This window comes from Jatropha curcas, chromosome 3 (genome assembly GCF_041381405.1).
Source record: "Jatropha curcas cultivar XTBG-Jc1 chromosome 3, XTBG_Jcur_1.0, whole genome shotgun sequence".
Taxonomy (NCBI): domain Eukaryota; kingdom Viridiplantae; phylum Streptophyta; class Magnoliopsida; order Malpighiales; family Euphorbiaceae; genus Jatropha; species Jatropha curcas.
Genome location: NC_143153.1, coordinates 2,010,017 through 2,035,270, shown reverse-complemented (window position 1 = coordinate 2,035,270; position 25,254 = coordinate 2,010,017). Strand labels below are relative to the sequence as shown.

Genomic DNA, 25,254 nt, shown 5'->3' with positions numbered 1-25,254 from the left:
TTCCCAATTGTACACAAAGGACAATCATCAAATAACAATAACAACAAGGATAATTATTATATACTCCATAATATTTTTATCAAATATATAGGTAAGGACCTTAATTTTCAAATTTTCATTATTTAGTCCATGTATTGTAATTCTATTATATGATCAGGTCCACGGTTAGTTTTTCCGTCGAGTGATCGTAAAATATAAAGAGAATTACTATACTACCAACGGTAAAAAAAACTCGCAGAAGTTTGGGCTTAGCCTTTCTACGAACATATACCGACTTATAAATGTAGCCTTTGTAAGTAATGGGCCTCGTTACGTGTTGGACAGATTTTGTTCACTCTTCCACTTATATCGAACGGCTATTGGCTGGGCTGCTAAACTGCGTTTTTGTGAAGTTTAGTATCATTTTGTTTTATTAGTGAAAAGACTAAACTATTCTCATTTTTCCAAATGAAAATTTTCTCTCTTATACACACAATTAATGGCTAAACCATTCAAAAGGCTTCAAACTTCAAGTCTTGTAATAATTACATCATAAATGTAACGCCCTATTTTTTTCTGTGTTGAAATAGTAGTTTATCTGTCTGTGAATAGTACTATCGGTCCGGGAGTCGGTATTATTTTGGTCTAGAAAAATTATTATATATAGGTAATAGGTTCTATCACATTTTTGGAGCATGCATGCATGGTTTTTATGGGTAGAAAGTAAGTAATGAATATTTTTGGAGAATTTTAGAGAATTAGTGCGTAGTGACTTAAGGTGTGGGCCATGACAATAAACCTCCAATTTAATCCCCCACACACCTTAATTTCAATTTTTATTTGTCATAATTGCACACTATTTTCAAATTAGTCAAAATTAATGAATACAAATATGTTAAATGTAGGTCTCATGGCTCATAGTTGAGTCAGATTAACACAAGGAATGAGCTGACTAAATTATACTCTCTTCGTTCTATTTTATTTGCATGGTTTGACAAAACACGCATATTAAGCATTTAGTCAATAAAAGTTATTTTGCTATTTTTCATCGTTAATTCATTAAGATATTAATAAAAGTCTTTCATTTAATGAAAGATTATAAAGGTTATCATGAAAAAAATAATTGTTTACATATACAAATTTAAAAATCTCGTAAACATTTTGGGACATCCAAAAAGGAATAACAAACAAACAAAATAGGACGAAATGAATATAAAATACTTTCAACTTTGCACGAAATAACGATCACATCCAAAACGATCTTAATCCTTATACACTTTAATTCTAACTTTTTATCATAATTGCACCCTTAATTTAAATTATAGTGAACCTTTTATCGCAAATGTAACCTAAATTCAAATTTTTATCTCATTTCAAAATCTATATTAGTTAAAATTTTACTTCTTGGGGAATAAACAAGAAGCTAAGACATGGATTGCTCTTTATGTAATCAGAATTTATGAGATCTGAAAATAAATTGAGGAAAATATAAAAGTTATATTCATCAATTGATAACAGAAAAAACAAATCCCCGTATTAACACGAATAAGTCAAATTTAAGAAAGGATAGAAGAAATAAGGAATTGAAATTCAGGCCATTTGGAACTTAATTTGGCCCAGTAAAAAGAAATGATATATATATATATATATTCAAAGAAAAGGCAATTACCAACCAAATGATCTAAATTTCACCATATATCATGGTTAAAAAAATAAAAATAAAAAGAGAGAAAGAAGAGAGTAATTAATGAAGTTTCATTAATTAATTACATATTTCAAGCTGCAGTCTAAAAAATAAGAAAAAGAAGTATTATATAAATGGAAATTAACCAAACAGAAAATAACATGCATGAAGAAATTAATACAACCCTCGATGACCTTATGGACCAGGCTTTAGCTGTCCATCATCAACTGAATAACTTTCACCTTTCATATGATGTCCATGACCATGACCATGTCCATGTCCATGGCCATTAATATTATTATGACCATTTTCAGATAGCTTATGTCCTCTCCCATCTCCATTTCCTGTTGACCTGCCTACTGGAAAACCCTTGTCAAACCCAAACTCAACGTCCCCTTCTCTTTCTCTTTCCCTTTCCCTTTCCCTTCCCCTTTCTTTTGGTCTAAAATTGGGATTTTGCTGGCTCTGCTTATTATTAGGTTTATTACCCTGTTTATGGTTGCCTCCTGCTGCTGCTTGACGTCTTTTGCAAAGTCTACCAAGACAACAAGCAATAGCTGATATAACAATAATAACAGCAAGAACTATAAAAACTGTCCCAAATGATCCATTTGAGTGGGAGTTTGAAGCCGGCGGGGGCTGTCCGACGACGGTGTTGGGATAAACCACCACCGGCTGTTGTTGCGGTTGGGTTGACATTTTGAGATAGTTTTCTTGGTAGGAGAAGAGATGGAGAGGTCTGGGGTTTAGTTTTAAGATTGTATGTATAGGTCTAGTTCTTTGAGTGCAGGCTAAGAATTAAGATTTCTTGCTGGTAGATGAGGTTATGTATATAATTGGGTTTTCAAAATGTGAATGTGAGTTCGTGGCTTTTGATAATTATTCAATAAAGGAATGTAGAACTTTCTTTAATTAAAGACAGAGAGCTAAAGATATATTCTTTGTGTTGTTTAGCGCGTATAAGAAGGCACTTGCAATTGCTTTGTAATGAGAGAAAGTGAGATTTTGGTGTCTTTAGATAGACACAACCTCAATGGCCTTTAAGAAAAGGCAACATTTGTACAGGACATACCTCTCTTTATTGCACTAATCAAATAATTGCATATTTGTTTTTTCTTTTTTTAGTAGTTAGAAATTTAATGTCAGCAAAATCACAATTAATTATATAGTGCCAAACTCTATATTTGCTAATTTAATTATATCTAAAAGAGTAAAAACACGAATGCGAATCTAAAGAATTAATTTAATCATATTAATTATATATACTACTAATGATATATAACGAAATGTAAAAAAACTTGGTAACTTATGAATTATGTACAATAAGAAAGAAGATTAAAGGGGAAAAAGAAGGTAAAAAAAAAAAAAAAAGAAAAACAAATGAGTTAGGAATGTATAGTGCCAAAATCTTGCTTCTATTAGGATCTTGGTCCAAATAGCCAGTGTGGCAGCAACTTTAGAAAGACAAAATTATGGGGTCCAATGTTGGGATTTGTGTAAGAACAAATCTTGCATAGGTTTTCTCGAGTTATGCGGTCAATGGGGTCAAACTGATATTTGAAATATCTTCTTTTTTTTTTTTTGACCAAAAAATATCTTCTTATTTTGAATAAAAGAAATAAAAAATGGGGTCACAGTCTGTTTAATGTTTGATTGTCATCTTTATTCCACTTTTAATGCAAAGAATGATTCTGCTAGAGTGGGCAGAGCTTAATCTTGTTGCTTTTGATGATTAGAACAATTATTGTAATTGAAGTTTAAATTTGAGACCAACCCCACTCAAAATATGAACAATGATAAGCATTTTGGTCCGAAAAATATGAACAAATTGTAATCCAACGGTTTAGATATCTTGTTCTTATATAAAAAAAAACGTTCTTATGACAATAGCAGTAACAATAACAATATAGGTAATAACAATGATGTACAACTTTTGGTCCTAAAATATGTTTAAAAGACAAATGATGCATTATTTTCTAGTACCTTTCCTAATCTTATCTGCTTAATACTTAAGAAGCCATCTCTGCATAATTGCAACCTTTATTCCTTTCTTTTCTAATTGGGATTCTGATTCTGCTGAATGGATATTGTTGTATTTCTATATTTAGATGACAAATGATTAAAGCAATGATGTACAACTTAGTAATGAGAATCTTTTAACAGGTTGGTACAAGTCACAAGACTCCCTTCTGCAGTTCAGAAACCATAAGGTACCTCTGCATGCCTTTTTCTATAAATATATAATATGTTGATGAAGTATTCTTTCTCACATGAAAATGATTCATTAAGAACATCGAGCATATATAAATGCAATTACAGGAGTATAAGCATCAAGAATCTACAATTAAACGCATATGTGTGTTGCTTTTATCAGTTTTATAATATCTTTTTTTTTTTTCTAAATAAATGTAATAAAAATAATGAATTCATACCCAATTAACATCTTTTCACGTTCAAGTTATAAAACTTTCCTATCAGGAGCCACCTCCAGTTTCAGTCATTGACATGGAGATTGTCCTAAGATGAGCTTCGAGAGGTGTATAAGTTTGTGTAATATCCATATAGAAAGATGAAATCAGTGGACTTCTTTTATGTTTATATATCACTCAAGTCCCTTTTTTTCGCACTTAATTCTTGGAAGTGGTTTCTTGATAACCGAGTTGGGTTGATGACCCCTCAATTGAACTTCAAAAGAAAGAAAACTGTACCTGCGGAAGCACAATTTATCTTGTCACCCGTCAGTTCCGCCGCCGCGGTGATTGCAGTTGGTTAAAGATAAGAGAAATGGCTCTGAGTTTCAATTACTAGCTGTTAGACGGAGGATTGGTCGTTTAAATCGTAGGAGAGCATCTAGCGGCTTTCGGTCGTTTATCCTTCGGAAGAAAATGGTTTCCTCCTTTTATTTCTCTGTCGTTCGCCATAGACAGAAAAATGTTTGTCGTTGGGCCTGCGAGAACATCCAACAGATTTCGATCCAAGACTTAGTTGAGCCCAGTTAAGAAAATGTCAAACGTTTTCTAGCCCAAGCCCCATGGCAATTCGTATGGGCTATATCTAGTTTTAGATCTCATTTCCAATTGTGCGAATTATTATTTATAGTCTCTATAATTTATCGAAATTTAAGAACTAATATTTTTATTTTTAAAATTAATTAAAAATTATTCATTTTATTTTTAAGATTTTATTTATTTTTTAATTATTCAATTAAAAAAAGTTAAATAAAACACTTTTGTTTCTATTTTGCCTTTGAGAGAAAAAAAAACCAAATTTTATTTAATAATTTAATATGAAGATACAAATAATTAACTTGTTAATTGCTTTTTTGAAGAACAAAAATCCTGACCTGTAAAAGTTCAATAAATTACAGGGAATAAAGTGTCATTCACCCACCCAATTTTGAAATAATAAAATTATAAGGACCTATTATTTATTATTTAAAATTAAGAAAAGCACACACATTTTAGAACTTCAAACCAAAATCAAACCAAAAATCACTCATTCAGTATTAATTTTAATTAGCTTGAAGTTAATAATATATTCTACCCTTTTTCATCCATTTCCAAACTACTCCACCACAACATCCATTCCGATAGTACATAACATAAATCTCACTATCTAAAACTTAAAAAAAAAGAAAAAAATCAATGCATCTTCAATTTCAGAACTCAAAATTAACAAATATGCTCATTAGAATTCAAAATGTTCTATTCCTCTATCTACTTCCAGTCATTTTCCTCCTTTTCATCAATCCTCCAAGTTCATCAGGTTTTTATTATTCTTTGTAATACTAGAATAATTGGTATAAGATTGTTTAACATTCTCGTTTGAATTACTACATCAAAAAGGTTTAGGTAGATTTAAAATGTTCTAACCTATTGTTAAATTTGGTTTACTGCAGTTGCTGCACCTATTGGAATATGCTATGGTCGTGTCACGAACATTCAGTTCCCGTCACCATCCACCATTGTTAAATTCCTTAATTCTAATGGCATAAACAACATTCGTATTTTCGATGCTGATCCAACAATCTTAAAATCCTTTTCAGGCACCGCAATAACCCTAATAGTTGGTGTCCCTAACCAAAATCTCCCTTTTCTTGCAAATGCCAATATAAATACCTCTATAGAATGGCTGCAATCCAATATCTTTTCACACATTCCAGCTAACCAAATCAAATATATTGCAGTTGGAAATGAAGTATTTCTGAAAGATCAATCCAACACTCCTTACTTAATTCCTGCCATGTTAAATCTTTATCAAGCATTACTTATGTTAAATTTGAACAATATTAAGCTATCTTCCCCTCAAGCTTCGTCTATACTCTCTATTTCCTACCCTCCATCATCAGGAACATTTGATCCTTACCTTGATCATGTTATGAAACCTTTCTTGCAATTTTTATATGATAGTAGATCACCATTAATGGTTAATGTGTATCCTTATATTAGCTATGTAAATAATTTGAAACAAGTTCAATTAGATTATGCGTTGTTCAAGAGTAAGAGAGCTGTACAAGATGGTGCATTCAAGTATAATAATCTTTTTGCCGCGACTATTGATGCATTTTTGTATGCAATGGAGAAAGATGGTTATCCAGGAATTCAGGTTGTCGTGACAGAGACCGGTTGGCCAACTGCTGGCGGTGAAGGTGCTAATGTGAAAAATGCATTAGCATATAATGGAGAGGTGGTAAGACAGATAATGAATAATGTTGGAACCCCAAAAAGGCCTAAAGAGGGAATGGAAGCTTATTTGTTTGGTCTTTTTGATGAGAATGGGAAAGGTGAAGAAGAGTATGAGAAGCATTTTGGGATTTTTGGGCTTGATGGAAATAAGGCTTATAATCTAAGTTTCAATTGGTAAAAACAAACTATACTTCTCCATTTGATAAACATGAATATATATTAGTGAGGAAACAAGTGCAAAATAGAAATTCTGCAGAAAAATTGCTGCAGCAGCCTAAACAATTAAGATCTAATTATTATAAATTAAAATAAATTCCTGAACTTGGATGAAAGCTACAAACAGCTTAGGCTTGTATTTACATCCAAAATAACACCAATATATGAAATGATTAACAGAAAATAATGGCAACTATTAGAAGATAGCAAGTTAAATCAATGATTATCGCAGTAAATTCATCAAATCCCAGGCCTTATCTTATCTGTTTGATCATCTAACCCCATATCATATTATCCCACCACAACCAGCAAACGCGTTCATGTAAATTACAGCCACTTGAAAATAATCCTGGCAGAGAAAGGTGCACTGTAATGCGTGTTTTAGGCCTTCTACTATGCTTCTGGTATGCACCTTCCAAGTTCATGTTCTAACTATCTGTCAGTTTATCTTGTGCTTATTAGATGACCATATTTTCTTCTAATCATTTACTTGATTAATATAAAGAATCCAATCATTCAAGGTCTTATCATAATTGGTTCAATTGGTTCTTGGATTGGATCCAGATATTAAAATATGAGGGTTCACAATTCAATGTCTATGGCCAAAGTCTGCAGATAACCTCAGAACTTATTTTGAGGGAGAAACTATCAGTTTTTCCAGGAACAGCATCCATTTTCTGATGCAGCCAAAGAGAGACAAAGAATGATCATCCTAAGGGAAGACAAGTTGTGTTTGTTTTGTCAGAATCAGATGAATGTTGATCGCTATGCACTTACTTGTCGTTGCATGCAAAGTTGGCTGTAGAAAATCTATCCTTGTTGAAGCATAATTTTGACAGGAAGAATGGTCAATTTTTCAACGGAGGATAAGAGATTTGAAAGTCATATCGTTGTCGTGGGGTGTAGTGCACGACACGTCGTTTGTAATTCTGTAAAGTTTAATTTTTTTTTAATAACTGAACTCAAGGTAGGATACTTTTTTTCCTGCTTTTCAACATGCTCTTCCACATTTAGATTCAGAAGTTTCTCACAAAGTTACAAGTAATAAATAATTACTTAATGATGACACTAAAAGAAAAATAATAAATATACTTAAAACTAAAAAGATTATTTAAAAGACTTAAAAAATTAGTCAATAAACAACAATTATTTATAATATTAATTACACCAATGATTTTATAAACCCATTTAAAAAAAAAAAAAAGAAAATGACCCATTCTTAAAATTCCAATGCAGTTTTCTTGTCTATTACAAAAGGAAAAAGAATAAGAAGAAGTTCCCACTTAATTCTTTTTCAAAGGAAAGACTTGCGCATTCATTTTGAAAAATAAACAAAGACTTTGGAGTCAATGTCGTAAAGAAAAAAAAAAAATTAAATAGCCAATTTTTTAGTTCTGTTTTGTTCTTTAGAAAAGTGTGAAAGCACAAATTAGTTGGTAGGCCAAATAAAAAAATAAAAAAATAAATTAAGACATCCAATTAAAAAGAAGCTTAAAAAAATAAAAAGTAATTAATTGTTTAGTTTGTTTTTTTTAAAATTATTACCATATTTTTATTATTTAATAAAATTATAAATTTATTTATTCTTAAGAAATAAGGCGAGATAACAATAATCCTTTTTTGTTAATTAAATATGGTGATTTCGAGCTCTGATTAAAACACTCAAGAAAGAGCATTTCGCATCCTTTTATGGTATACTCTACATGGTTGGGATACCATACGGTTGAAATTATAGATTTGTTTTGAAGTTTAATCTTGTTAAGTTATTTAGTTTATATATTTGAACTTTGAAGGGCAGTACTTTTTGCAATTGAATAAAGTAATCAAATACTCTAATATTATAAAATATTTAATAAAAAAATAAAATTTTCGAAATGAATAAATGATTTTTTTCAAATAATAAAAAATACAATAGTAATTTTGACCAATATCTAGATCCGAAATTAAATAATCGATGCTAATTAGATTAGTTAAGTAAAGAATAAAAAGAGCCAAAGAAGAAACGAAGAAAAGATTAGGGATTCTCCCTAAAGAAAGAAAATAATAATAATAATAAAAAAAAGGGTTGGGAAGTTAATCATCTTCTAGACCCGTTGTTTTCACGCAGAGGCAGAGGTAATATTCAGTCAACTTTTCTTCTTCACTAGGCAAAAAGTCTGCGAAACCAATTTGTCCTCGTCGGTTATAAATACAAGATTATATCCCCTCCACAGCCTTACGCAAATATTTCTTTCTAGCTACTAACAGTACTAGCTCACAGTAATGGCAGAGATGGCTAACGGCGATTCTCATGATTTTCGCTCGCTTCTCTCTTCGTCAGATTGTGATTACCTTATTCGCAACAACGGTGATCAGGTAAGACCCTTTTCTTTGTTTGTTCTCCTACAGTTTTTATCTTGTTAATTATTCTTCTGGGATTGTTTCTGTACTCAAAAGATTGTTTCTTTCTGTTTGTAAGAGGTGATTATATTTTTTATTTGACGTTTTTCTTTAATGGGTTTGTTCCTGTTGCTTGAGATTCCTCGCTTGTTTTTTCGTTTCTTTGCAATGATTTTGTTGCTATTGGTTTGAAGTTGGATTTATCGCTGTATCAATTTGAGTTCTTATTTATGTGAGAAGTTGTAGGCTTGGCAAACTTATCAAACTTGGGATTTTAAATTTTTTACTATTAATAATGGAAGGGAGTGAGGGACTGGGTTGGTTATATATATATTTTTTTTCCATGTTTGAGATTGGTGGAAATTTGAGGAGGTTAAATGATAAATGATATGTTCGATTTTTTGGGCAAATTTTGATTACCTTAATAGCCACGGGTGCAAAAATAAATTGGGTTATTTTGATTCTAAACTTGAGGGTCTGCCACTCCTTGCGTTGCACTAGGTGGGTTTCCCAACTCTTGCAATGCAGTTGTGACTCTGCTTAGATGGATTTTTTGCTGCTTATTCTAGTCCTAAAAGTAACTATGCGTTCTTTTCAAGCAGAAATTTTGTGTGAACTGTAGCTGCAACTTTTGCTGATTCATTCTATCAATTCAACCATAGATTAGGTTTGATGGACTCAGTTTTCACAAATTAAACCATGAATTTCTTTCTGCATATCTTGCATAGTTAGAACAAAAGGATTTTTTATTAAGAAATTAATCATCATAATTTTGTTCACGCTACTGGGATGACTGGGAAGGGAGTTATTAATGAAATTCTGCATTTTACAGGTTAAGATTGACAGCTTGAAGGGGAAGAAGATTGGGTTATATTTCTCGGCATCATGGTGTGGCCCATGTCAGCGATTCACCCCAGTCTTGGTGGAAGCCTACAATGAACTTGCTCCAAAAGGCAACTTTGAGATTGTTTTTATCTCAGCTGATGAAGATGATGAATCATTCAAAAAGTATTTTTCAAAGATGCCATGGCTTGCAATCCCTTTCTCTGAATCAGAGACACGCGATCGCTTAGATCAGCTATTCAAGATTCAGGGAATACCCCACCTTGTGATCATTGATGAAAATGGGAAAGTGTCAAGTGAGAGTGGTGTTGAGATCATTCGGGAATATGGAGTTGAAGCTTATCCTTTCACACCAGAAAAGATCAAACAATTAAAAGAGCAAGAAGAAGAAGCCAGGAGAAATCAATCATTGAGATCTATCTTGGTCGTCCATTCTCGTGACTATGTAATTTCATCTGATGGAAAGAAGGTTAGTTCAATGATTGTTCTCTTTCCTTCAAAGGCTGATGTAGTTATTCTAATATCTTTATACATGGTTTCATTGAAGTTATTTTTCAGCTGACATGATTTTCTTTTTCTTTATTTTCAAGTTTCCCATATCTGAACTTGAAGGGAAGACTGTAGGCTTGTTTTTCTCATTGGCTTCATACAAATCTTGTGTTGATTTTACTCAAAAGCTTGTTGAAGTTTATGGGAAATTGAAAGAAAAGGGGGAGAACTTTGAGGTTGTGTTCATATCACTAGATGATGATGAAGAAACTTTCCAGCAATCCTTGGGAGGCATGCCTTGGTTATCATTGCCTTTCAAGGACAAGTGCTGCGAGAAGTTGGTCCGGTACTTTGAGCTCTCTACTGTGCCCACTCTAGTGGTTATCGGACCAGATGGGAAAACCCTCCATTCCAATGTTGCCGAAGCCATTGAAGAACATGGAGTTCAGGCATATCCTTTTACCCCTGAAAGGTTTGCTGAGCTTGCAGAGATAGAAAAAGCAAGAGAAGCTTCCCAAACCCTGGAATCGGTTTTGGTCTCAGGGGACCGGGATTTTGTCATTGGGAAAGATGGAGCTAAGGTAAAATTCCATTCTTTAACTAATTTTCTGCCCTACCCAGTTTGCGGCTCTTAATTTCCTACTTTTGGGGCAGATGATGACAGCAATCTTCTATTTCAGGTTCTGGTGTCTGATCTAATTGGGAAGAACATCCTTCTTTATTTCTCGGCACATTGGTGCCCTCCATGCCGAGCCTTTCTACCTAAACTCATTGAAGCCTACCATGAGATTAAGGCAAAAGATAATGCATTTGAAGTGATTTTCATCTCTAGTGATAGTGATCAAGCCTCTTACGACGATTTCTTTTCTACGATGCCTTGGTTGGCACTCCCCTTTGGAGATGAGAGGAAGGCATCTTTGAGTCGCAAATTTAAGGTCCAAGGTATACCTATGCTTGTAGCTCTTGGACCTACTGGTCGAACTATTACAAAAGAGGCCAGATCGCTCATTACAATTCACGGTGCTGATGCTTATCCCTTCACTGATGAGCATCTGAAGGAGATAGAAGCAAAATATGAGGAGATGGCAAAGGGGTGGCCTGAGAGAGTGAAACATGTACTTCACGAGGAGCATGAACTAGTGCTTGCACGTCGAATGGTTTATAATTGTGATGGATGTGATGGAGAAGGAAATATATGGTCCTACTACTGTGAAGAATGTGACTATGATCTTCATCCAAAATGTGCTCTGGAAGAAAGCACAAAAACCAAAGAAGATGAAAATGAGGATGAACCAGAGCCTAAAGAAGGATGGATCTGTGAAGGAGGCGTCTGCTTTAAACCTTGAGGAATCAATGTTTTAATACTTTGTACTGAAATATGTTCGTGTGGGTTTTTTCTTTTCCTCGTTTCCATTTAATTATTATGATGTTTGAGAGACAACTCTGTTCATGTACCTGTGAGTTATCTCTTATAGACTTACGTGTATTATATATAAATGAAGTCATTTTACAATACAAATATTGGGAATTCTATCCCTCTGTTGGGTGCCACTGGAATCAGTTCAAGTTACGGATTCCAAGAAGCGAATTTGTGTCATGGAACGGAGTTGACATCAGTGCAGGCTTTTTAACAATGATAATTTGTTATGCAGTCTGCCTTTCAGATCTGCTGCCTGTTCTTTTTATTATGCTTTGTCTATTTAATATTCTTAGTAGTTACTAGATATTAAGAAGGAAACAAATCGGCCTACCATGTTACTCATTTTTTGACAAACATGTTTCTTTTAATTGGCTAATCACATTTTGTCTAATTCCTCCAATTTTGTATTTGAAGGAATGTTCCTTTAATTATGCGGGACCATGGATGATACATTGCAGAAAATCTTCTTGAGGTTTAAGTGAGCAGTATTATTTAGAGTTTGTAGGTTACATGCAAAATGTGTTTTGATCACTTGAGTTTTGTATGGCAGCCCTTTTTCCCCTCTTCCTTTGGCAAAAGCATAGAGTAGAAAAAGCTAGTGTTATCACATCTTGATGTAGAATCAGAAAGAACGAAGGTAACCCATTAAGAAATTTTTATTTTTTGGTTAAACCTTTGTGCATATGTTTCAACATTCCACCTCACTTTTTCTATTTTTCTAAATGAGAATGGCATATGTAGATCAAAAAGCCATTGAATCTCTGGATTAAAAATTAAAAAATAAAATAAAAAATCAATGGCATGAATAAGAAAGGGATAGAATTCATGTACATAATACTCTCACATGCACTTGGGATATCAACCAGTGGAATGATTTGCTATTCTTCTGCTATCTGTCATTCTAGTTGACTCAGAAGTCTTCTCTTTTTTTCATTAAAAAAAAAAAAGAAAAAGAAAAAGAAAAGAAAAGTTAATAACTGCTTGTATTTCTTAGCCACTACGTCTAGCATTTATTTATTTAACAACCCCGCGGATAAATCGAAGGTTGAAAAAGATTACATTTCCTTGTCTTGTAGGAGATAAGAATCAACACACACTTAAGACAATTCTATTGAAAGAGAGAGATAATAATTAAGGGAATAGAGAAAGAGAGTCTTACAGAAAAAGGAAACTAAAGAAAATGGCTACTGAGCTTGTTAATGGTGTTTCTCATGATCTCTTGTCACTTCTCTCATCAGACGACAGAGACTTTGTGATCCGCAGCAACGGTGATCAGGTATTCATTCCGTACACAAAAATACTCTAGAAAAGTCTTATCTTGTTATGTTCACCAAAATATGCATATATCTTGACCACCAATTCAGTTGATATGGAGCATGTGATTTTGATTATCTCAGTTTGACTTTGATTTCTTTTATATGTTGTCTCTTAATCTCTTATTTGGTACAAATGATTTGAAATATATGTTAGGAATTATATACAAACGATACAAATTTTGTTTGGAAGTTTATGTTGGATTCTATTTGTGGAATTCATTCTTTACCAAACTGAGAGCCTAAGATATAAAATGAAATATTTTTTGATATACTGATAGATAAGAATCAGCAGCTTGGTTGGAAAAATTGTGGGATTATATTTCTCTGGATCATGGTGTGGGCCATGTAGGCATTTCACACCAATCTTGGTCGAAGCCTATGAAGAGCTTTCATCGAAAGGCGATTTTGAAGTGGTTTTCATTTCTTCTGATAGAGATGATGAATCTTTCAATGGTTACTTCTCCAAAATGCCATGGCTTGCCATTCCATTTCCTGATCAGGGAACACTAAAGCGCCTGAAGGAGTTGTTTAAAGTGAGGGGAATTCCTAATCTGGTTGTTCTTGATGCTAATGGGAAGGTTTCTTGTGATCGAGGTGTCGACATCATTAGGAACTATGGAGCAGAAGGTTATCCGTTTACCCCAGAAAAACTTGACTATCTTAGACAGGAAGAAGAGAATGCTAAGAATAATCAGACGATAAGCTCTATCCTGGTTTCAAGCTCTCGCGATTATCTGATATCAAATGAGGGAACTAAGGTATGTAGATATACTTTGATTACATGTTGTTAATGATTTAACACCATTATTGGTAAATGTTACTATTTACATTGGCAGATCCCAGTGTCTGATCTTCAAGGGAAAATGGTAGGTTTGTATTTCTCGGCATATCCTCATCGGCTATGTCTAGAATTTACTCCTAAACTTGTTGAAATATATAAAAAGCTCAAGGAAAAAGGAGAGAACTTTGAGATTGTACTGATATCGATAGACTATGACGAGAAGGACTTCAAACAAAGTTTTGAAAAAATGCCTTGGCTAGCATTGCCATTTCAGGACAAAGGCCGTGAAAAATTAGCACGTTATTTTGAGCTTAGTGCCCTTCCTTCTCTGGTTATAATCGGAGAAGATGGGAAGACTTTGAACCAAAATGTAGCTGAACTTATTGAAGATCATGGTATTGAAGCCTACCCATTTACTCCAGATAAGCTTGATGAGCTTGCTGAGATTGAGAAGGCTAGACTTGAAGCACAGACACTAGAGTCTGTTTTGGTTCATGGTGATAAAGATTTTGTGATCGAAAAAACTGGTTCGAAGGTAAAAATCCCTGCTCTTTAATTTCTACCAGGCTTTGTCTGGTATAGAGTTTCAATTTTTGCTTTGTTTTTCAGGTCCCAGTGTCTGAATTAGCTGGAAGGAACGTTCTTCTCTATTTCTCAGCTAAATGGTGCCCTCCTTGCCGTGCTTTTTTACCCAAGCTAATTGAAGCATACAAAGAAATTAAAGAAAAGGACAGTAGATTTGAGATAATTTTCGTCTCAAGTGATCGCGATCAATCCTCATTCGAAGAATTCTATTCGGGTATGCCTTGGTTAGCCCTTCCATTTGGCGATGAAAGGAAAACAATCCTGCAAAAGAAATTCAAAATCAAAGGCATTCCTGCAGCCATAGCCATTAGTTCAAGCGGCAAGACAGTAACTAAAGAAGCTAAAGAACACTTAACAGCTTATGGTGCAGACGCATATCCATTCACTGAACAACATTTAAAGCAATTAAAAGAAAAGCTTGAGGAAATAGCAAAGGGGTGGCCTGAGAAACTGAAACACGAACTCCACAAAGAGCATGAGCTTGTACGCATTAAACGCAAGGGATTTGTCTGCAATGGGTGTAGAGAGATGGGACATGGCTGGTCTTTCTATTGCAAAGAATGTGACTTTGATCTTCACCCTAACTGTGCTTTAAAGAAAAAAGAAAATGGTGAAGAAGGAAAAGGTGAGGAGGGACGGATTTGCCAAGGAGATACTTGTAGAAAAGCTTAGAAAGAAGGAAATGAACTAAGGAGTTGCTTTTGTCTGTTTATGATAAATAAATAAAGAATAAGGTAAGCTTGCTGCTTGTTGTGTTTGGTTTTGGAATTTGCTTCTGTAAAAATTTGAACAATGCTAGTTGCTGTTTCTTTATGGTGGTGTTCTACTATGCATTGGCTATGGTTTGTGTTTATGGTTTGCTTGTAAACCGGTAATAAAAAAACTTAGTATAGTGGTATAGAAAATACGCACTTAGGGGAGAGTAAGAATCTCACATTGGATAAGACACAGATTCTGATCAAACCCTCTAATATAATGAATAACAACAGTGAGTATCCAGAGATTATCTTACCCATATCCATCGCGGGCAATAATTTCATTATCAATCCCCATCTCTAATTCATTTATAATTACTCGTAACTCGTTCATCCCTACAGTGTCTTTCCATTGACCACGGACCGAGTGTGATTAAAAGAAACGGCAAGTCGCTCATAAAAACAGTGTAAGAGTTCCGCGTGGACGGACACAATACATCAATAAGTACAATATGGACTCCGAGATTACCGTCGGATTGGGTCCTCAAAAACGGGTAGAAACTTGTGGGAAAGTAGACAGTCAAAATAGCTTTCTACTTCTAATTCTGGGCGGTGGTTCTTCTCGGGGCTTTCCCTGCAATTTCACAATTTAGATAATTGCGTTTACATGTAGAAAGCCACCACGTGCTGGCCTGCCACCCTTTGAATTTTTAAGAACGGAAGTACACAACTTTAATATTGAAGCAAGAGATTCCTCGTCGCAATAGATATTTTTGCAGTTGGGATCCCATCTGTAAGTGAATCCAATTCTCTCTGATTTCTCAGCATTATCTAAATTTTTAAGTTCTGTCACATTTTCTTCTTTTTGCATTTCTGGGTCTCTTTTATTAGTATTATTTTTATTGGAACTTAATGGGATTTATTTTCTCTGGTTTGTTTTTATTCGTGAGCTTATGGGTGATAGTTGTTAATGATTTCTGTTATAAAGGGTTACCTGATTGCTTAGTGATTATAAATTTTGTCTTGCATTTGTGGTTTTTTTTTTTATGAATATATCCGTCTGGATTTTTAATATAAGCTTTGTGATTGATCTCATCTGTTGGGAATTGTTAGAATTTTTTATTGCTTGCTTGTTTGACTTAGCAAATAGTAAAAGAGTAGTATTAGTTTTGATTAAAGTTTCTTACTTGTCTCCGACATTTGTTTTTATGAAATTCTGGTAACTGCCTAGCTGGGCGGTTAATTGTTGGTTATGCACCCAAAATCACTTAATGGAATTTGAAAAACACTTTGTAGATTCAGTTGTCTGGCATGCAATGGAGATTTGTTGCGTTAAAGTTCAATTGGCCCATTGCTGTCTTTTCTCATAGCTCAGAACTTGATTTTTCTGACAAATACTAATCAATCTTGGATATGTTGGGGTGTCTAATATATTTGATTGCAAATGTATTCTCTGTCCTCTATAATATTGATCTACTGTCTAGCAAAAAAATTTTGGAAACTCAAGTAGAATATTGGTTAACAACGAATCTACATTTGTTTTCCTCATAAGGTTAAAGAGAGAATACAATTTCAAATAAACTCCTGTTTGCATATATTTCAGATTGTAATGGATGAGAAAGATGTGAAAATAAAAGGCATGGAAACTTCCCATAGTGTGAGGAACAGAAGCCACAAGGCATTTGATCCATCATTTCTTGTGCAACTACAAAACAAGCTTCAGAATTGCTTAAAGGTTAGTCATTTTATTAGAACATTATGTACGATAACTTATTGGATATTCCAGAAGTTGGTGGAGAAAAATGAAATTCAATTGTTACAGTCACAGATTAGCAAATTAGCTAAAGACAATGATGGAGCAACCTCAGTGGGAAAGGAAGAAGTATTGCCTAGTGCTTTGAGGATTGATTTGGAGAGGCAATTACAGAACTGGAGAGAAAATCCTTCCTGGGTTGATCAGAGTCCAGAAATAAAGGTGAGAAAGAGTTGGGCAAAAAAAGACTACATTTTGTATAGAGTTGATTTTCTTAGAAAAAGCGATAATCAGGTTGAATATTAGTCAATAGAAAGAGAAAATCAATCAAACTTTTTAAGTTAGATGGAGCATGTTATTCTTTGAAGAATTTCTGGCACTTTCCTTGTGTTATGTTGTTATATCACTTCATGAAGGTCATAACATCAGGTGAGATACTTTTGGTTGTTATATTCTGAAAATATGGCATTGAGGGAAAAGGAAATGGCTGGAAAATATGCTGCATTTTATTTTGTAATTTTGATTATATAGCAATTTATTTGGAGTTGATGTTATTCTCGGCAGGTCAGTGTACCAAAAGGTTCTCTCTGCAACCTTAATGTGAAATGCAATGTTGGGTTGCCACCAGATGCAGTGTACAATATTGTGATTGACCCTGATAATAGGAGGGTTTTCAAAAACATCAAGGTGAGTTGGATTTTCCATTCTTTACACTTTTGTTCTATTTGTAAAACTAATTTCTTAAAAACTGCTTAGGTGGTCAAAGTTAGGGATGCTATTTGTAATTTGTTTAATATTTCGCAGTACTTATTCCTGTAAATTGGAAGTTTAAGCATTTTTAATATTCCTACTTTGATTTAAGGGGAAAAACTATTGTCTTTTCAGGAAGTGATATCCAGGAAAGTTCTGCTTGATGAAGGCCATAGACAGGTGGTTGAAGTAGAACAAGCAGCTATATGGAAATTCCTTTGGTGGTCAGGGACCATTTCAGTTCATGTTTTAGTTGATCAGAACAGAAAAGATCTCACAGTAAGGATTTTACATTTCTTTTATCCTATTATGGTTGTTACATTTCTCTTAGCTAGAGCCCGATATCCTTGAATAAACTCATTCAAACCCAATGTTCATAATCCCATATCTGATGATCTCTTGACAGATGAAGTTCAAGCAAGTGAAAACCGGATTCATGGAAAAATTTGAAGGATGCTGGAGAGTGGAACCTGTGTTCGTCGATGAAGATATATGCTATCCATTCAAACCTAAAACATGGGCAGAATATCATTCATGTACAAGAGGCAAAGGAAGGATAGGATCAAAGGTGAGCTTGGAGCAGTTAATCCAGCCGACTATAGTTCCACCCCCGCCGATTTCCTGGTATCTAAGAGGAATCACCTCTAGAACCACTGAAATGATTGTATATGATCTGCTTGCTGAAGCTGCCAGAATCCGGGGGGATCTTAATACTGTGAGGTCTGAAGAATTAGAAACATCTCATAACTCGAATGATGAATGCCGAAGTGGTGCCAAGTCATCTGACATTAAAGAGAGATGGGCTATGCATAGAAGTGCAAAGAAGCATCTTAGAAGAAGGCTGTTGACTGCTGGATGATCCAATTACCTGTTCAATTTTGTTATGTATTCTCTATTGTTGTATTTCTTGTAATATATGAACTCCATAAGATAAAGCTGGCCACACCTAGATATATACTAGAAGATTATGATTCTTTTTCATCATTCTTAAAATGTTAAGCGTACCAGTTTTATGTATTCTCAGTTCAATATCAGCAGGCGGCATTCAGTGCATCTTGATTGATATTTTTCACATAATGTTTCTGCAAGTTTCTTTCACCCTCTGTTTTCTTTGGGTAAGGAAGTTCCTTAATGGCTAGAGCAGGATCCTTAATTTTGTCAGATTAGTAGATTACCTAGCAAAATGTAGCAAGTAAAATTGAAAATGAACAACAGTTCTGGCACAGCATGTCAATCTGAGCGCTCATAATTGAACTGGGGAAAGAACCTCCAATGATAGAACAAGTCAATTTCACTGAAAAATTAAGTTGTACGGATTATTTCTACAGAATATGGCAGTCAATTACAATCAAATCTAGACTGTCACTTGGGTAACAAGGTTTATTTTGACTACTCAACATCTCTTTCATACTTCTCTGATACTTCATTGGTATCAATCCTATGATCTTTTTAATATAAATTTTTGGTCCTATCATGTTTCAATTATGGTAGATATTGTACAAATTTCTTACTCGTGCCGAAGCACAAGAAGGAAAAGCCACTGCCAATGTTAAGCTGTGTATAAACTGCAAGGTATACTTTCATTGTCAGACCAATCCCCATTTTGTGGGTTATAATTTGTATCTGAGGCATAGGATCCATTAACCAAGGATTGCATGGATTGATTAACCACCGAGTCATCAAGGCTGTGCTTCGCGTAGCTCATGAAGGCACCTAGAACTCCCAGAAACCCTTCATGCCGCAAAAACATTGCTTTTGCCTCACCTTTAGACCTTCAAAAATTCCAAGAGAATAAAAATGATCAAGCATATATTATCTTAGCAGAAATTCATGAGAGTAGCCTGGAAAAGATGCAAAAACAAAATGAACAATGTGACAAACTCCTAGGTTATTGTTGCGTAGGAACTTCAGGTTATTGGGTACTTATCGTGTGACTTTTAATTTACCAGAACCCACGAAGTCTTACTTCCTAAGAAGTCAATTTTTATGACTAATTTCCATTCTTAATTTCTGGTAGCAACTGCAACAACAAGAATGGATATTGTGCCTGGAATCTGATAATACAAAGAAAATACTTGTCATAAGGATATAACCTCCAACTAATAACCTCTCACAGCTCCACAAACCACAATGCTATTGGCCAAAACATGCAAAGCAAATACCTTTAAAAAGAAACTATTATTATTTAGATGCGAATACAGCAGTCTCAGATAATTACCAGAAATGAACTGCAACAGAAATTGTGTCCATCGTATAAGGATGACCTTGTATGAAAAATCCTCCAAAAAATATTCGCTTGAGCCCAAATCGGAGTGCATTCAAGTAAGAGATCTGAAAGCAGAGAGATAAAATTAGGCTATCAGAAATAGTATTCAAATTACAAATATGTCATGTATCCCTATTGATCAAATTGACAAATACTCAAGATAAAGGTGATGACAATTCTAGGAAGCAGTTTGCAAAGCAAGATATGCCTAATGGCGAATCTTAAGAGTAAAAGAGAATATACATAAAAAATAAATACAATCACATAAGCCCAGACACAGAAAGAACACAGAGCAATTGATCCCTTCTGGTTCAGCAACTGCATCAACACCATACAGCCACTTAAATCACTAAGGAAGCAAAATTTTTTGAATGATCCATACACTGAATGGGGAAAAGGCATAGGCAAAGGATATGCCAGATTGCATTTGGATCTTGTTTCAAGCCCCAAACTATTCTATGTCCTTTCAAGGTGATGCCAATACCATTATAGAAAATGGGACAAATATCAAAGTTAATCGTCCAACTTAAGCAAACTAAAAAGGATTCTAGCAACAAATATATTGGCCGAGATAGTTCCAATCATACTTTTCATCTGAAGCACACATACAGATGAAAAGGCACTAAAATGACTAAGATTGGCAACGAATTCTGGTCTAGGGTTAGGGGGAAATAGATTTTCCTGTATCTTTTTAGAATATTAACATTAGATTTCATTTTTTTTACCCAGCGATCAGACGAGCATGATTTATAATATAATATTTAAACAATTGTGCAAGGATCTGCTCCACTGAAACTTGCCTGTCCAATATTATTTGAAATCATTCTCAGGAGGGACCGGGCAACATCTTCAGGTTTGTAATCATCAATTTCTTTGTTGTCAGAAATAGCCTTCCCAAAACTGGAAGCAATAGTTGTTGAAGAAAGACCGATCTATCCATCAGAATAAATATATGACGCAGTTAGGCATTACAAGATGGAAATAACAAGGAATGCAGGACCCTGTTGTAATCCAGAGTGGACACTTCAAAATGATGACACAATTATATATAGCAACAACCCAAAAGTTAAAATAGTTAAATAAAAGAAGCTACTACACCTTTGAATAGTCCGTTCCACCATATATGTCCCCAACAAGCATGTCTATCACTCGGTTATTGCCCCTGTGACTTAACTCCAGCAACTCATCAAAACTATGACAAGAGACATTTACAGAACCCAGTGAGAAACTACATAATAAAGGAATATTAAATTAGACAAATAGGAGAAAGGTTAGATTACCTCTTGCATCTTGTTAATAACCTTCCCAAACCCCAAAAGGTGCCACCTCCAACATTTGTTCCACTAACTCGCTCAAATTTGCCATCTCCATCAACCTATATAAACACAAATCTGAATATCAATTAAAATATAAAAAAGGTTTAGAGTTTGGAGATATATATTGCGAATGAAAGTAAGCTAATCTGATAAGAGTACCTTGATCATACTAACACCAGATCCTATATTCACAAGGAGATACGGATATAGATCATTGTGGTCAATCTGCAAAAATTCCTTATGGCCATCCACATATGTATAAACTTCGCGAGGAACTGCCTACTCAAAGAAAAACACAATGCAGATTAAACATTTGTAAGATAAACAAGAAAAATAGTAGGACTATTTTTTATAGCATATGATGAGAAAATTTTAACAAAAATTAGAATGTTATGGCAGTTCCATATGCAATACGGATGATATCTTCGTCCCACCTTTATGCACACAGAAAAAGAAAAGTTTTGTTTGAAGAGGAAAGGCAAGGTAGCCACAGAACAGATGCACAGTTATACACAAAATTTTGAACACTGACTGTAGCTGCATTGTACCATGATTCTCATCAGCTATTTTTTGAGATGCATTTATAGCAAAATTTAAACAAGAAGCACAAAATTTCAAACCCCTTTTTTGAGAAAACATTAGAGCCTAAAACAAGGTCAATTATGAATAGTCTCACACCCAAAACAAGTATTTCCTACAATATATGGATTGGACAGTGGCTATATTTTTTGAGATGCATTCATTGCAAATGTGAAAGAAGAAGTAGAATTTTCAAATCCTTTTTTTGATGCAAACATAAAAAAATGATATATGAAAATGACTAGCTTGACCCTCTCTGATAGATTAGAGCCTAGAACAAGGTCAATTATGAATCGTCTCACACACAAAACATGTATTTCCTACATGATACGAATCGGGCAAGGGCTATATTAAGAATACACTATCTTACTGATGGTGACTAAAATACAGAATAGACTACCTTATATGCTGACCAGCGACCTAATGCATGATGCTACTTGAAGCTTAGTCTTCCTACGCTTCAATAGCTTTCTGAAACTGTATACATTAATGAATAATGACAATCAAATCGAACCCAACATCTTTGGCTGATACATACATTTGTTCAATTAAAATATTGGTTCAATGTATCAACTATGGGGTCACATCTTTCCTGCAAGCCGATCAAATGATATATAGCACTAGTCATAGAGCAAACATAAGGATACAAAACAACATTCATGTAATTTCACCACAAAAATCTAAAGAAAATGAGATGCATAATCTGCTTGTAATTAATTAAAATTCTTCATTGTGAAACAAATTTTTAAGAGCAGACTATTCATATTGATGCGCATGCAGCCATCTACAACTCAAACCTAACAAGAAAAGTCAGGTAAAAATAGATAGGGGGAAACTTTGTTCTAGACAAGAGGACTCAAAAATTTTGAAGAATACCAATTCATACCAAATGTATGTGGCTTTAAGACCTCACCTTAAGCAAAAAATTTGCTCCTGCCACAAGACAATCCATTTCATCTTCCTTGTCAAGACCAATTCCAAGCTTTTCTTTGAAAAGCTCAGCAAACTTGTATGCCCCACCACCTGTGGCCTTCACACAAACAACAATTAGTTGATAGATTTGCATACTCCAAAATGTACATGCCAGAAGTCCAAGATATCAATCCCAATGCATAAAACACTGAACAATTCACCAAAATCAGTGGTTCTATTTCACCCCATATAAAAAAAAGTACCTGAAAGTACCCTTGAAAATTATGTAAAATTTTGTGAAATTCTATGTAATTAGTTTAGCATGTTGAATATGCCATGCACTGAAGCAGGAGTTTAAAAGGCATCATGTGAACACTGGGAAGGAAGTCTGGGGCTTAAAACTAGAAAATATGGAATCAACAAGCAACTAAAAAAGAGGATTCTTTATCCATTAATCTTTGATTATAGTATGAGAAGAACCCCTAGCTTCATAATAGGACACACAATCTAGTCTAGTCATCCAGCTTCTTATAAAAATCACAGTTCGTCCACACACAAAATTACTCATACCTTAATGAATTTCTTGTCTTTGGCAGGATTTTCATGATGCTGGAAACCTGAGTTCAGTTTCATTTATCAGCAAATGAAAAGAAACAGCTAAAAAAATGCATATAAATATGTGCATCTAAAAGCAACTCTATGAAAAAGCCAACTGCGAGTATAGCAATGAAATGAGTTATCAACCAAGTTATATGTAACATTTTGAAATGATTTATTGAACTTTTGGAAACAGTTCATTACGAACATATATAAAACAAATATTTCTTACTCATGCCTGATTTTCCAAAAATATCTCAGAACAAACTACTTAGGAAAATGAACTGCCCATTTCCAAAATCCATCCCATTTTGGTGTTCCCACAAAATGCTGTTACTCCTTGTGCCATATAAAACTTTTCCAATGAATCAAAAGCAGCATAAAGCAACTGAACCGAGACTCTAATTCCTCAGGTTGACTTTAAGAGCTACTCGGCAATCAAACAAGGCCAGCAGTAAGGTTGACAACATAAGTCACAGAATCGACATTTGAGACTGTGATAGGGGGCTTAATGAGTGGTGCATACTCGCTATAAAGTCGAGCAAAAGTGGACCTGGAGGGGAATTGCTTGCCTGAGAAGCCAAGCATACGCATTACTACTCATCTACATTAGCAAATTAGAAGTCTAAGATCTGAAACATGAAAAAACTTGAGCCTAACCAAGACATGTATGACGTCTGCAAAGATTAGTTGAGCCTAAATCAAGTGAGCTTCTAAAATTATGAACAATCTTCAGCTGGACTATTTGCACCAAAAAGAAAACTATTAAAAACCTTCTCATATAAAGCAAGCCACTGAAAGATGCAAACATGTTAACAATTTGAATTGACAATAAATACACAGCCCATAAACAAATTACATACCGCCAAGGTGATGTTTCTTGGAACTAATAAACTCCAAGCAGTCATTTATTTTGCTTGTCTCAAACTTAGCAAAATGGAGCTTTCCTTTAAGAACAGTATGCTTTCTATTACCATTGAAAACTCCAGGATTATCATTTGAAGAGCTCTCCCCTTTATGATCAACAGAACTATCCCTATTTCTTGAAAAATAAACCACCTTGATCAGAGATCCTGAAACCACAACTCTAAAGATCACTTGTCTTTTCATAAATAAATAAACAGCACATGTTGTAATATCTTTAGCAATTATAGCACGTATTCACTTCACTTGAATGCTTGTCCTGATGTTCCAACTAATGAATTACAATATATATATATATATATATATATATATATATATATATATGATTCAATATACATACGAGGTAAATGTGATGTTGGATGAACCCAAATTCCATATTATTGAGAAATCAAACTTCATTAAAGAAATAAACAAATAAACCTTAAAAGATTAGAAATAAGAAAGAAAGTGCAAGATTACCTCCGATATCGAGGGCCAAATGAGATATTTGACCAAGAGATTGGCTCGGGTCTGGATTGTCTACAATTGCAGTCTGTCTTTGATCCATTTTCTTCTCCGTTTGTGTTAACAGTTTCAACTGCCACAGAGTCGAAATTTTATAATACCCAGAAGCTGAAACTACTATACCAGCCAATCTGCACTGCACCTAACCCATCGCTGACCCACTATATAAAATAAAATGGAGGGCTTTTATCCGCAGTAATAAGAAGTTATTTGTCGAAAAACGCCCAGTTGCGTGGATTCAGTACAGAAGAGAGAGAATATGAAAAAGGTGCGGTCCTTTGTCATATGACCATTAAGAATATTGGTTGTTCACTTGTTTGTTTATATTATTTATTTTTATTTAATATGTCATAAAATTAACATACAGTTAATTTTTTTATAATATTTTTTTATAGTTGTTTTCTATTTTAAATAATTATAAATAAAATAATCACATAAAAATATTAATTTAAAAAAATTAACAATAATTATTTTTATGAAGTTAACATATGCTAATACAAATTAGGGAATCACTTGATAGAAAAAAAAACTCAAAAACACAATTAATTAGATTTATATTAGCAATTAGTTGTATTAAAGTT

The 25,254-nt window shown here is 34.0% G+C and overlaps 6 protein-coding genes across 9 annotated transcripts; 4 read left to right on the top strand and 2 right to left on the bottom strand.

Moving 5' to 3' along the window:
* Positions 1-1,644: 1,644 nt before the first annotated feature.
* LOC105644599 (uncharacterized) lies at positions 1,645-2,553 on the bottom strand. Its single transcript, XM_012230001.4, has one exon. The coding sequence runs from the start codon at positions 2,360-2,362 to the stop codon at positions 1,859-1,861; it is 504 nt and encodes a 167-aa protein (XP_012085391.1). The 5' UTR covers positions 2,363-2,553; the 3' UTR covers positions 1,645-1,858.
* Positions 2,554-5,343: 2,790 nt separating this feature from the next.
* On the top strand, positions 5,344-6,569 carry LOC105644967 (glucan endo-1,3-beta-glucosidase, acidic). Its single transcript, XM_089719817.1, has 3 exons — positions 5,344-5,428; positions 5,562-6,071; positions 6,135-6,569. The coding sequence occupies exons 1-3, from the start codon at positions 5,344-5,346 to the stop codon at positions 6,524-6,526; spliced, it is 987 nt and encodes a 328-aa protein (XP_089575943.1). The 3' UTR covers positions 6,527-6,569.
* Positions 6,570-8,654: 2,085 nt separating this feature from the next.
* On the top strand, positions 8,655-11,794 carry LOC105644600 (putative nucleoredoxin 1). The gene is made up of 4 exons (XM_012230002.4): positions 8,655-8,919; positions 9,776-10,255; positions 10,377-10,856; positions 10,956-11,794. The coding sequence occupies exons 1-4, from the start codon at positions 8,827-8,829 to the stop codon at positions 11,619-11,621; spliced, it is 1,719 nt and encodes a 572-aa protein (XP_012085392.1). The 5' UTR covers positions 8,655-8,826; the 3' UTR covers positions 11,622-11,794.
* A 914-nt stretch (positions 11,795-12,708) lies between these two features.
* Positions 12,709-15,190, top strand: LOC105644603 (putative nucleoredoxin 1). Of its 2 annotated transcripts, none has more exons than XM_020683558.2 (4): positions 12,709-12,971; positions 13,290-13,769; positions 13,848-14,327; positions 14,402-15,190. In XM_020683558.2, exons 1-4 carry the CDS (start codon positions 12,876-12,878, stop codon positions 15,047-15,049), a joined length of 1,704 nt encoding a protein of 567 aa, XP_020539217.1. In that variant the 5' UTR covers positions 12,709-12,875; the 3' UTR covers positions 15,050-15,190. The 2 variants fall into 2 exon arrangements, with proteins under 2 accessions (XP_020539217.1, XP_020539218.1); XM_020683559.3 differs by having other exon boundaries at positions 12,710-12,971; positions 13,445-13,769.
* Positions 15,191-15,557: 367 nt separating this feature from the next.
* Positions 15,558-18,652, top strand: LOC105644602 (uncharacterized). Of its 2 annotated transcripts, none has more exons than XM_020683561.3 (6): positions 15,558-15,865; positions 16,676-16,807; positions 16,901-17,047; positions 17,390-17,512; positions 17,711-17,854; positions 17,982-18,652. In XM_020683561.3, the coding sequence occupies exons 2-6, from the start codon at positions 16,682-16,684 to the stop codon at positions 18,432-18,434; spliced, it is 993 nt and encodes a 330-aa protein (XP_020539220.1). In that variant the 5' UTR covers positions 15,558-15,865; positions 16,676-16,681; the 3' UTR covers positions 18,435-18,652. The 2 variants fall into 2 exon arrangements, with proteins under 2 accessions (XP_020539220.1, XP_012085393.1); XM_012230003.4 differs by having other exon boundaries at positions 15,585-15,865; positions 16,895-17,047.
* A 196-nt stretch (positions 18,653-18,848) lies between these two features.
* Positions 18,849-24,956, bottom strand: PANK1 (pantothenate kinase 1). 2 transcript variants are annotated; one of them, XM_012230007.3, is made up of 10 exons: positions 24,629-24,955; positions 24,109-24,318; positions 23,219-23,265; positions 22,650-22,766; positions 21,317-21,436; positions 21,122-21,216; positions 20,940-21,033; positions 20,642-20,773; positions 19,794-19,906; positions 18,849-19,347 (listed from the first exon to the last, which is right to left on the bottom strand). In XM_012230007.3, the coding sequence occupies exons 1-10, from the start codon at positions 24,714-24,716 to the stop codon at positions 19,125-19,127; spliced, it is 1,239 nt and encodes a 412-aa protein (XP_012085397.1). In that variant the 5' UTR covers positions 24,717-24,955; the 3' UTR covers positions 18,849-19,124. The 2 variants fall into 2 exon arrangements, with proteins under 2 accessions (XP_012085397.1, XP_020539248.1); XM_020683589.3 differs by lacking the exon at positions 18,849-19,347 and adding an exon at positions 19,378-19,629 and having other exon boundaries at positions 24,629-24,956.
* Positions 24,957-25,254: the final 298 nt, after the last annotated feature.

Bases quoted from the DNA above. Each gene is read 5' to 3' on its own strand.
- LOC105644599 (XM_012230001.4), bottom strand. From the start codon at position 2,362: ATGTCAACCCAACCGCAACAACAGCCGGTGGTGGTTTATCCCAACACC.
- LOC105644967 (XM_089719817.1), top strand. From the start codon at position 5,344: ATGCTCATTAGAATTCAAAATGTTCTATTCCTCTATCTACTTCCAGTC. The intron at 5,429-5,561 runs GTTTTTATTATT...GGTTTACTGCAG, and splicing joins CAATCCTCCAAGTTCATCAG to TTGCTGCACCTATTGGAATA. The intron at 6,072-6,134 runs GTAGATCACCAT...ATTTGAAACAAG, and splicing joins CTTGCAATTTTTATATGATA to TTCAATTAGATTATGCGTTG.
- LOC105644600 (XM_012230002.4), top strand. From the start codon at position 8,827: ATGGCAGAGATGGCTAACGGCGATTCTCATGATTTTCGCTCGCTTCTC. The intron at 8,920-9,775 runs GTAAGACCCTTT...TGCATTTTACAG, and splicing joins TTCGCAACAACGGTGATCAG to GTTAAGATTGACAGCTTGAA. The intron at 10,256-10,376 runs GTTAGTTCAATG...TTTATTTTCAAG, and splicing joins TTTCATCTGATGGAAAGAAG to TTTCCCATATCTGAACTTGA.
- LOC105644603 (XM_020683558.2), top strand. From the start codon at position 12,876: ATGGCTACTGAGCTTGTTAATGGTGTTTCTCATGATCTCTTGTCACTT. The intron at 13,770-13,847 runs GTATGTAGATAT...TTACATTGGCAG, and splicing joins TATCAAATGAGGGAACTAAG to ATCCCAGTGTCTGATCTTCA. The intron at 14,328-14,401 runs GTAAAAATCCCT...TTTGTTTTTCAG, and splicing joins TCGAAAAAACTGGTTCGAAG to GTCCCAGTGTCTGAATTAGC.
- LOC105644602 (XM_012230003.4), top strand. From the start codon at position 16,682: ATGGATGAGAAAGATGTGAAAATAAAAGGCATGGAAACTTCCCATAGT. The intron at 17,048-17,389 runs GTGAGAAAGAGT...TATTCTCGGCAG, and splicing joins ATCAGAGTCCAGAAATAAAG to GTCAGTGTACCAAAAGGTTC. The intron at 17,513-17,710 runs GTGAGTTGGATT...TTGTCTTTTCAG, and splicing joins GGGTTTTCAAAAACATCAAG to GAAGTGATATCCAGGAAAGT.
- PANK1 (XM_012230007.3), bottom strand. From the start codon at position 24,716: ATGGATCAAAGACAGACTGCAATTGTAGACAATCCAGACCCGAGCCAA. The intron at 21,437-22,649 runs GTGAGGTCTTAA...TTCTTTGAGTAG, and splicing joins GAGCAAATTTTTTGCTTAAG to GCAGTTCCTCGCGAAGTTTA. The intron at 19,907-20,641 runs GCAAGTTTCAGT...CTCTGCTTTCAG, and splicing joins TTTCAAATAATATTGGACAG to ATCTCTTACTTGAATGCACT.